Genomic DNA, 11,808 nt, shown 5'->3' on the forward strand with positions numbered 1-11,808 from the left:
AAGAAAACACAGCAAAAACACCCCTAGTAGAGTTTCCAACAAATTTTATCCACCCCATTTGTTCTCCTAGATCCAAAATAAATAACGTCCATAAATGATGCAATCGACTTCAATTCCCAATCCTGAACTGGTCAAGTAAAATCTGAAATTCCAATGGTAGTTTGCCTTTGAGGACAACAACAACTCAGCCACTGATGCATCCTTGTTACTAGCAATATTGTAAAGTTCTAGGAAGATATTTTTCAAAGGAAGCCCCTCACACCATGGATCACACCAAAATTTAACACAAGAACCATCCCCCACCTTAAAGATGATAAAAAGGATAAAAGTCATCCCACCCCTTTCTCATATAATTCCATAAACCAACCCCGTAAGGCCCCTGCACACTACAAGAACACACCCCCCCCCCCCCCCACATGCAACTATATTTTGTTTCTATCAGCCTTCTCCACAAGGCAGTCCTTTTCATAGCATATCTCCACAACCATTTTACATTCAATAATTTATCCCGTTCACAACAGTGTGTTAAGGTAAATTAATTAACTATAAACACTTCCCAAGAAAAATATACTTCTATTCATAATTGAACACAAGCAGCAAAACAGAAGCTTATTGTACTGCAAATAAAACTAATAAAACACATATACATGTCCGAGTCTATGTTTGGTAACTTATGCATGCAACCCATGGGTTTTAACCCTTGACCTCACCCTCCAGCTTGCTTTTACAAGGAGAGAACGTGTCATTTGAGCTAGAACTAATTGGCTCTCTCCATGAACAAAGCCCCCTTCATTGACAGAAGATACCTCTTTATGGGAGTATATCTGATATTTTTGGACACGTTAAAGTCAAGTTCTAAGGATATCCAAGGACACTTCTAAAACAAAAACATAACTATGCTTAACAATCACAAATGCATTACTCCAATGACATAATTCAGAGTTTTGAGGATGAAAAAGACCTTTTCTTCAGGTGGCAACTCTTTTGTGGAAACTACTGGAGGGGCACCATCTGGCACACTCACACAATTGCGGAACCCAGCTTCTTCCATTGCAAGCTTGTCCATTTCACCTTCAACCTATAATAATTAAGTGAAATAATAAATATGAAGGGAAATGATGAAGATATCACTTAGTATCATAGAAGAATGGAAGGCATACAATAATAATATCACTTTTATCCTTAATATCATCAAGCCCGTAAAAAATCTTTTCAGTATTTGCCTCCTGAAATAAAAGAAGAGAATTAAGAAAATCAAGTTGACAGTATTATTTATTTCTAAAAGCATCAAAAGCAGAAATCCATGTTCTGAGGTCACCATCAATGTAATTCTGCAATGGGCAAGGAAAAATATCAAAAGACATTAGAATAAGCCCGTGTTCAGCAGAAGGTAGAAGGTCCAATTGCAATATTGTTACAATGCCACACGTATAAAGGAGCATAAAGTAACCTTCAATTAATTACTGGAATCCCTTTTTCACAAAAGACTCCTGATTTACCATCATAGCCAACAGAGGGCCTTCACAGATATTTGGCACCAACCAGAAGATTTCATCAGCCAATCAACTGGCTTCTAAGCAAATGATATTTCATTTCCTTAAGGTCATGTATGGATGAAGAATTAAAATTTAGTATCTTAAATTTTCAAAATGATGGATTCTACATCGATGGGAATTTCAATCCCATCAATTTAAATTTCCAGTTTCTAGATGAGTATATTTAAAAATTAAGAAGTTAAAATATTATAGTAGTTTCAAAGGTACTAAAGGCAATATGAAGATTAATAGTGGTAGTATGGGAATAATAATGCCAGTTGAATTTGAATAATGATACCTTCTCCCATGGAATTTGAAGTTGAGATTTAAAAGCTTAAAATGTCAAGTCCAAAATTCCACAGAATTTGTAGCCCCACCACCCCCCCCCCCCCCCCCCCAAAAAAAAACAAACCACAACACACACCAAAAATAAAAATAAAAATAAGATCTTAGATTTCAACTTGAAGTAAAATCCCAGTTCAAGATCCATAATCTGAACACACTGTAAAAGAAGGTCATCCATGGGAAGATTCACCCAAGGGGCTAAAAGACATTTATACTAAACACTAGCTCAGGTAACAATTATTGCTCGAACCTGCCAAAACCTTCCTGTCCACAGGAGAATAGACCCAAGGGGCTAAAAGACATTTATACTAAATACTAGCTTGGGTAGCAATTATTGCTCGAACCTGCCAAAACTTCTTGTTGCTGTCCCGGTACTTGCAACTAACAAGCTTTCCATCTTTCCAATAAGTAAATGCAATTACAAGCTGCCAATAGAATTTCAGAAGCCATCAGAGAAAACAGAATTGTTGTCACATTTAAACTAAAGCAACCAGAATCGTATATTTTCCATGTGAAAAGAAATGCTTTTTTTTCCCCACCATTACATTTAAAACTGAACTGGGTTTGATGTTGCTGTATCCATAGTAAACTTTGTGTACTTGGGTTATACATTTTTCATCTTAATAAAATCTGTTAATTTACCCACCCCCCCCCCCCCAAAAAAAAAAGAAGAAAGAATTTCATGTTATCAGTTTCACGTAATAAAACTATACTCTCTTTTCTTACTTCGCAATTGAAAAGAATCTAACTTAAATTTTCTCTGAAATGGACAGTTAAATTTATTTTCATTTTATTCTTTTTCTTTTTAATTTTCCTCGCCATAATATCAACATCAACTCTATATTCAGAAAATATATATATATATATATAGATAATAATTTAATTATTACAGTAAAAGGGAGAGGGACATTTTGAACCATGATTCTCCTTATAAAGGAGACTAGACAATGCCACTCAGTTACAAGGCTCTTGGCCAATGTTCATAAAAAATATCATTTTAATATATGCCACTATGAAGTTGGCAACCAAAGAAATGAAACACATCCAAACCATCTGCATATTCATCAAATGGAACAAATTCTTCAATATATATATATGATCCTAAATAATAGTTATGCCTTCATGCATCCTCTATCTCCAAGGTGAAACCAGCAATCTTCTACACTTTTGTTTTTCATCTTTTTGATAAGTTAAACTTCAAAGGACTAGTAATACAAATTATTATAATACTCGTTTTTTTATTGGATTTTATGCACCAATGGGCCTTGAACCCATGACCTCACCCTCCATCTAGCACTTATAAGGAGAGGAGGTGCCAGTTGAGCTGGAGCTGATTGGCAAATCATTATAATATTCATATTAAGATCTTGTTCTAATCCAAACACAACTAAGGGCTAAGGCCATCAATATGATAAAAAGGTATCAGGTTTTTGGTCAATTCAGTAGTGCCATTCACCTGATCACCAGCACAACTCTTCTGCATGACAGAATTTCTCTGCAGTGTTTCCCTTGATATTAAACGCTCGGCAAAATAGCCAACTATCTGAAATAAGACAATAAAATTATATTTAGTACCTTGCATAAGGCAAAAAAAAAAAAAAAAAAAAAAAATTACTGAGAAAGTAGCAGGTAAGAGCATCACAACCCAGCTAACCAATACTCAGACTTACAAGAAAACAGGACAGTATAGCACACCAAAGCTTTTTTTATTTTTTGGATAAGTAAATAAATTTATTAAGAAAAAGGTGCTAACCAAGAACACAGGAAGTATACAAAAGAAAGCACAAAAATAAAAACACAGAAAGATAAAACAGAGAACAATTATCTAAAGCCCAGGGAGTCCAGAAAGTCTAGGAACAGCAAGCATAGCCTTTCTCTCCCATATGACAGATCTTCCTTAGGCTTATAACATGCAGTAAGCATAAAGATAACAGGAAACTAACAGATATTTAGCTATCAAATTTTACTACTAAATTAATCAATTAGGCAAAATTCATTATAGAACTAAGAATATCTCCTTTAAAAATGAAAAGAAAAATGAAGAAAACATGCAACAGGTAGTTAAAATGGTAAACAGCAAAACGAAAACACCAAATGAAATTGAACAATTGCTTGCATTTATATTTTGAAATCCCTGTCCTCAGGATCACATTCTAGTTAGTATTCCGTTGTACAAAACCAGAGTAACAAAATCATAATAAGAAATGATTCTTATAGACAGGTTGTATATTTTCCTTTTAGTAAGTAAATAAAATTTTATTAATGAAAAAACATAGAGAGTGACTTAGTTATAAATGCTATATACGATACATAAAATGAATCTGAAAAACCCAGAATATTCAATGGACTTCTTGATCAAGTGATATCCAAAAAAAATAAGGATTAGCCAAATGCAAACTTAATTCTGTCAAGAGAAAGCTCCTGCCCTTCAAAAGTGTGTCTATTTCTTTTCCACCATATAAGTTCTGCACAAAGTAGGTTTTCTATGCCAACATTTAAGTAAAGCACACACTGATTTTGGCATAACTAATCTACACCAAGTACCATAAAGATAAAGACCCACAACTCCATATAACTGTGCAATGAAGCTATGGTTGTGGCACTTTGGAAAGAAGGGTAATCATCTTTACAGATGGGTTATTGGCATACAGTATGGATGCATGGGACCAATGAACAATGAAATTAGTAAGAAATATAAAATCCGTGATCTTTGGAGAAGTATTAAGGCAGATTTAGATAGGTTTGCAGACTACACTAGTTTTGTGGTTGGGAATGGTAGAAGAGTGTTTTTTTGCATGATAGGAGATATGCAAAAAACAGGTAGCCATGAGAGACATGCCTGTTTGAAAATAAGCAGCCGTACTTGTGCATCATGTGCTCAAGATCCTCGTCACTGGTTGCAGAGATCAAGGAACAAATCGAGAGATTAAAAAAAATGTTTTTTAAACTAGGATTTTGGATTTTTTTATTTATTATTATTTTTTTTTAACTTTAAGAAACTCAAAATACCAGAAAGAAGTCATTTTTAAGACACCTTACAGCACAATGTGATGGAATTAGATGGTGCAATGAATAAAAGCATAGGTTATAGACTTAACTGAAATGAATAAACTAGAAGTTACATGAAACTGATTTTTGGACAAATTAGAGGGTGCAATTTGTAAGTTAGCCAATAATAAAAATAATAGCTGAAACTTAACCAACCTGGTCACAAAGTGGTTCTAATTGCAGGTTCTCCACGCTAATTTCTCTTTTAATCTTAACTTTGGTTATTGGGTTCAAAGATCCAGAAAGCGACCGGCTATCTGCTAAGGCCTGCCATCAAAGGGACAACATTGGGCCAGTCACTTTGGCATTTAACTATTTTCAAAGGTTTCAGCTTGGAATAGATATAAGTAAAACACAGATGAAAACTACGTTACCCTTGTACTGCCTCTCCAGCCACATTTTCCGCGGAAACACATCCATAAAGCAGCACCCCTAAACAATCAGAAATTTGCATCATAAAAATAGTTGCAAGTAGTTTAAAATTAAATAGACAAATGACTTAAATGAAAAAGAACAAAAAGCATACCCATCTTCTGTAACAAAAAGAGAGAGGCTCTTCTCCTCTGAATCCCCACCTTTGCACTGACATACCAAAGTTAACAAGTAAATACAAATTTAGCACTAGAAACAAAACTTTTCCTCACTCAAAAGAAAATGCATGCCCAAAGGCATTTCAGTTTGCAAACTTTGTAGTACAAAAGTACACACAAATGCCCAAGATCTATATTACGAAACATAATTTCTTACATGTTGAAACATAAAACCATCTTATGGGTGCAGCTATTTCTTTTAGATTTTTAGTTTCTTTGCTTCTATACAACTTTCTAAAGCCTCACTTTTTCTAAGTACAACTATACTACAACCAAATTTTAGAAAACAAACAAATAAGATTTCAGTAAAAGGCCACATCCAAATTGACACCAAATTACTTATTTAACATTGTTTCCAATTAATGAAACTGCCTCCCCAAGAAAAATCAATCTATCTGCTTACAAATCTCACACGCTATATATTACCTCATAAACTGATTTCAGGATAGGCAACTCATTAAGGACAATATACAAAGCACTAATGATCCCAAGCTATTTTGACAACGTAGAAACAGTTGATTCATGGTTTCTCATCATGTTTATAGAAATAACACCAAAGAAAGAAAATATTTTCTCTTTAAAACATTATTGGGCAAAATCTTATAAAGCATAGCACTCCAAGCATGAAAAACTACTTTTAGAAGACCCCAAGACCACCAAATCTCATTCCAAGGAATACTCTATGTATATTGGCCCATAAAACAGATCATAACACTTAGTCAACATGACTAGTCCTAGATACAATCCTCCCCACCTTATCTACCATAGCCAAGTCTCATATAGCAACATAAGATTTTTCTTTTCTCTTTTTCTTTTTCTTTTTTGGGTTGGGGGGGGGGGGGGTGCAGAACCAATGTAAGAAACTCACCAATTTAACCAAGCTGCCAATGTAAAAGTCCCTATGGAAAATAAGGTTCTATTGGAAATATTATGGAGAGACTCAAATTCAACATATTTTATTACTTCCATCTTACACCAGACTATCTGTTTCAGTTTGTAGGAGATGTAGCCCCAAATTGACTCAAGTGCATATATTACTCGTCTATTGATAATGAAGTTGGTACTTATTTTCCTCCAATTTCTTTGATTCACATTTGATACTTATTTTCTTACGTTATTTATCAAAAAAAAAAAGTGTCCTTTTAATTCGGATTAAATTTTTTTTTTATATAACAAGTTATGGCCCAAGGGGAGGGAAGGGGATATTCAAACCAGTGACCTTTGCTTCATGAGTAATAGTCCCCAACCAATTGTAAAGCCTTTGGGATTTGAAAAACTTAAACTGGCTTATTTCGCTTATTATTAGAAATGAGGTCCATATGGGGCCTGAGTATGGGGGCCATATTAATAAGTAAGATTTGAAAAAGTTGTACCTAAAAAACTGAAGCTTAAAACAGTTAAAACTAATTGGGGGAATGACACTTTACCACCCCTAAACTATACCTTCCTTTACACTTACCCCCTAAACTATGAGAATGCAAACTTACACCCCCCCCCCCACCCCAAAAAAAAAACTATGAGAATGCAAACTTACCCCCCTAAACTATACCCCATTTTACACTTACCCCCCTAAACTATACCCTTCTTTACACTTTCCTCCCTAAACTATGAGAATATAAACTTACTTTCCTAAACAATTTCCTATGGGATGGGGTGCAAAGTGTTACACAGGTAATAGTTTGCTATTGAAAATTGTAGAAATTGAACAATTAGAAACTTGTTTGTGCAATTATATTGCTTTATATTCCAAAATTAAAAATTGGAGGTAAAGTTGTCTAGCATGACCTCTCCCACACTCCTGCAAAAGTGGGAATTTTGTGCAGTGGGTACCACATTTTAACTATATTGCTTTTTATACTTGACTTTTTATATGTATATGGAATAGAGCTATGCATGTAAAATTAAATATTAAAATATATATATTGGGAACCTAGCACCTTATTATTGATAAAAAAATAAAAAATAAAATAAAAAGCATTTGGTAAGAATTCATAATCAAACGAACTTACATTCAGACTAATTAATTTTCAATAGAAGTTTCAGCATGAACACAATTTTTTAAGAGAATGCATTCCACTAATAGATTTACCAAATGCTGCCTAAATGTAGTAGGGCTAGCATAACAAATAGTTTTTTTCTTTGACTTTTTTTCCCCTCTTCCTCCTTTCTATTTTCTTTCTCAAACTTCTTCCCCCTTCTCAAACCACCCCACATCAACACCCACACTAGACACCGTTCAATGACAAGTTCCCAAATTCAATTTCATTCAACATAATTACTTTTTGATAAAAGTTTTGTTATAATACCAAACACATTTTCTCATAAAAATGTAATGCACTATACTTCATGATGTCAAAATTCAATCTTTTTTTTTTTTATCAGTAGAATAAGATTTATTGATTTCAAAAAAGGGACACCCTAGTCTTAGCAAAATTCATTCTACTTACTATCATTCAAATTCTATCTGCGTTAGTCTTAGCAAACGACCCCTAAAACATACAATGAAATACTAACATAGCTAAAATTAAAAGGAAATACCATTGGACAAAGCAAGTGGTTGTATTGTCCCGGTACACATATTTCAGTGTCCATTCCAAGCTCCTCCAATTTCTGCTTCAGGATTTTCAACTGTGTTGTTTCAAGCCTATATTCTGCTGGGCTCTCCAAAATATCTTATTAAAAAAATAAAAACCATCAATCAAACAAATATATGTCACTACAAGCCTTCATGTAACTAAAGATTCCCCCTCACAAGTACAAAAATTAATATTGATTCTCTACTAAACTTAGCAAACAAAAACATCATCTTCAAGCCTTCAAATACAAAGATAACGTGTATATAAGCTCTCACAAACATCGTTTTATGAATTATCCAACAATCTTATCAAAATAATAGTATCAACAAGTCCTCCAACACATATATAATCAATAATGACATACACATAAAAGTGTTTAGGGGGGAAATACCTGGTCCGGGAACATTGGCATGAGAGATGGAAGAGAAGCCATTAGTCTGGAGGGGTAAAGAATGAATTTTAGAGATGGGTTTTGAAGAACAGGCAGAGAAGAGGGGTGTGTGGGTGTTAAAGAAGTGTCTATGTGAAGAATTAGAAAATGGGATTGCAAAAGAATTGGTCTTGAACATGTTCTTGGAGCCCATCATCCAACTCTGGCTTTTGGTGTGCCCTGTCAAAAATTACACTTAACTTATAAACAATTTTGAATTTAGACAAAAGCAATAAGACCCAGAATTCTCACTACTCTTTACAACTATAAACATACACAGTCCAATACATATAAAAATCAATACAACATATAAGATAAGATGCTCATGAAAAAGAGTTTGGGGGCATAAATGCTTTGTTTTCAAGTGTTTTGGTGGGCAAGAAAAATACCGAGTGGAGTGGGGAGCTTGAAAGAGCGAAGGGTGGTGGCACTGGCACTGACATGTGAGAGAGAACGTTGGGAGCAAACACGGCCTAATCTTCTGCTGGGTGAGGTAGTACTAGTTCTAGTAGTAGTAGAAGAAGAAGAAGAAGAAGAGGAGAATAAGAGGGTAGAGTGGAGAGGACGACGCAGACACACTCGCATTTTGAGCGGGTTTCGCGGCTGGGTTGCGGTGGTTTAGTTGTGGTGGTGGCTGCTGCTTTCTGGGTAGAGGAGAAAGAGATTGAGAGGGAACGAAGAGGAAGAAGAAGAGAGTAACTTTATAGGTCCCCATTTACGCCAGCCAATTCGTAAATGCCACGTCAGCCATTAAACTTAAATTTAATACACCTATTTTACACAATTAAAACCCACATATAACCTCTCTCTCTTTTGTCGTGTTCTTTCTCGTCAACTTCACCTTCACCAAATTTCAAAATCTCTCTTCCTCCGTACCTTTCTGTTAGACACCCATGTTTGAATCTCCATGCCACCGAGTCCCACACCACCACCACCACCACCACCGGCGGTGCTTGCCGTTGTGGCCTTCTCCTATCTTAAGGTTCTCTCTGATTTTTCGTTCTCTCTAGCCCAAATCCAGCTATGGCAGAGCTTACGCTTGCACCAACTCCACCATCGCTGGCGGTGCTTCTGACCTGCTTCACCACCACTGGTGACAATATTACAACAATTCATTGCTTGGGTTTGGCTTTCATTTTAATTTTAATTAATGTTAATTTTTGGAGTGCGGATGTTTGTGAAAATGTCTGGAATAAACTTTGAAGTTATTATTAAAATAGGCGTGGGGGTGGTGATGCAGGTGCAAGAAGATTTTTATTTAATATTATTTATGTTTGTAAGTCATTTGTATTTTTTATGTTTTAGATCTAATAGTTTATTAGGCTATTAATATTTTAATTTGGAAGCAAAGTTATTTTCTTAATAAGGTAATTAGGGTTTCCTAGCCAATTAGAACTAGGGTTTAGTAATCCTTTATAAACAACCTATTATACTCTTTGAGAAGATAGTTGATATTTTGATAAATGAAAAAAATGGTCATTTAGTCTTTCTTTGGTCTGGTGTTGACTCTAGGTTTATCTTAGGTACTGACTCCTAGTGATTTCTTCGTTTGGTGTTGACTTCAAGCAAGGCCTAGGTACTAACTCTTAGGTCATATTCCTTTATTTTTTCGTTGTTTATTTTGTTTTGGTTGTCCTGCGTTAGTTTTGGTATCAGAGCAAACATTGATATGTTTTGAAGCATCATCGAAGTCACGAACCAGAAAAGTTTTTTTTTTTTTTTTTTAATCTAGTGCAATCATTATTTCTTAACCATCGGAATACCAGCAACTACAGTAAACCAGATTTCCTAGCCAAGCAGAAAACAACTACAGTCGCCAGCCTTCAAAACCACTGCCAGATATGCTGCTAGCAGCGGATCCCTTTTGCACTAGTGACCCACTACGAGCAACTTCCATCCCTGCCTTGCGCTGCCATGACCTTCTCTTACTCACTGTTGTTGATCTCAAAGGTAACCCAGTACAGCCCCCTCTGCGTTATTCACTTCCTTTAGCCAAAAAAAAAAAAAAAAAATTCTTACTAACCCATTTTAGAGACAAAACCCTTGCCTTTGTTAACAAGCCCAAAGCCCACATTTTACAACACCAGTTTTTAAGGGGAAAAAAAAATACAAGACCTAGCCCACGAAATCCAAACCTATCAACCAGCCCAGTTCCAACAACTATTTGAAAGAATAGTCTTAGAAGCCCATTCCAACGACCTGTCCAAAGAACATCACAGTAGCCTAGGTTCTTGTTCCAACTTCCGACTATTTGTTGACGCACTATTTTAGAGAATCATGGAAATATTAGAAGCACCTTATTTTGATGGTTATGAAACTTATCCACGAGATTTTGTCAACTGGATGAATGGGATAGAGCAATTCTTTGAGCAAGCAAATTTTGCAGATAACAAAAAGGTTAGGTATGACAAGTTGAAGTTAAGAGATAAAGCACAAAGGTTTTGGGAGAATCTCGAATATTCCTGCTATATAAAGTATGAACCTACCATTAGTGTGTGGGAAGATATGAAAGAAAAGCTTTGTAATGAGTATTTGCCACCATACTATCGAGCCAAGTATCTACCCTAATCTCAATGTGGTACTTTTCAAGTTGAAGCAAATACGATGAATACTCATCCTCAACCCATTTCATGTTCTCAACCCACTTTTGAACAATCTATCAAGGAATTATCTACCAAGGAATTAAAGGAATTATTTGTAAAGCTCAAGAAAGATGTTCAAGACAGGATTGCTCAGATGAAGTAAAGGAAGACTCAATCCGATTCAATTGGGAAACCAAGGATACTTGATCACAATGAACTTATTGTTGCCCCAGTAGAAGACAACATTAATGATGATATCTTGGTCGTGGAGAATCCTCCAGCAACACCAAAGCCTAATGTTGACACAGACGTACATGTCTCGACAAGTGTTGCTTTAATATGTGTGCAAGAAAATGAATTTATTGAAGAGCAACAAGGTGAAGAGATGGTGTCTAAAGAGAGTATTATGTTAGAGGGTGCACATGATGTGATATTGGAAGCTAATGAATTTGCTTTTAATTAGCCTTCCATGGTGCATGAAGATAAACAGTTTGCTAAAGTGGAGAAAGTGGATAACATAGTGTTTCCAATGGTTCAAGATAAGATGACATTGATTCTACACATTGATTCTGTTATTCTAGAAGAGTTGACATGGTGGAATTCAAGGTTTTTCTTTTCTCTATGCTCCCTAGGGTGATTCCAAAGTTGAAGCAAGTGTTACTTGTCAGCATCCTAATTCTTCAACGCTTTAGAACTCGAGGT

General features: G+C 35.2%; 1 protein-coding gene across 4 annotated transcripts in view; it reads right to left on the minus strand.

Moving 5' to 3' along the window:
• LOC115982424 (twinkle homolog protein, chloroplastic/mitochondrial) overlaps positions 1-9,218 on the minus strand; it is a 35,260-nt gene extending 26,042 nt beyond the window's left edge. For 3 of the 4 annotated variants that reach the window (XR_004089616.1, XM_031105020.1, XM_031105022.1), the window contains exons 1-10: positions 8,917-9,218; positions 8,486-8,707; positions 8,057-8,190; positions 5,455-5,510; positions 5,303-5,360; positions 5,085-5,195; positions 3,337-3,423; positions 2,225-2,305; positions 1,161-1,226; positions 962-1,078 (exon numbers count right to left, since the gene is read on the minus strand). Coding sequence is in view for 3 of the 4 variants with exons in the window: in XM_031105020.1 (XP_030960880.1) it covers positions 962-1,078; positions 1,161-1,226; positions 2,225-2,305; positions 3,337-3,423; positions 5,085-5,195; positions 5,303-5,360; positions 5,455-5,510; positions 8,057-8,190; positions 8,486-8,707; positions 8,917-9,109 (1,125 nt within the window). In the remaining variant the exon portion in view is untranslated. Of the gene's footprint in view, positions 1-961; positions 1,079-1,160; positions 1,227-2,224; positions 2,306-3,336; positions 3,424-5,084; positions 5,196-5,302; positions 5,361-5,454; positions 5,511-8,056; positions 8,191-8,485; positions 8,708-8,913 lie in introns of all 4 variants that reach the window. The other variant, XM_031105021.1, reaches the window with a different exon arrangement.
• Positions 9,219-11,808: the final 2,590 nt, after the last annotated feature.

The sequence above is a fragment of the Quercus lobata genome, chromosome 3 (assembly GCF_001633185.2).
Source record: "Quercus lobata isolate SW786 chromosome 3, ValleyOak3.0 Primary Assembly, whole genome shotgun sequence".
Classification (NCBI taxonomy): domain Eukaryota; kingdom Viridiplantae; phylum Streptophyta; class Magnoliopsida; order Fagales; family Fagaceae; genus Quercus; species Quercus lobata.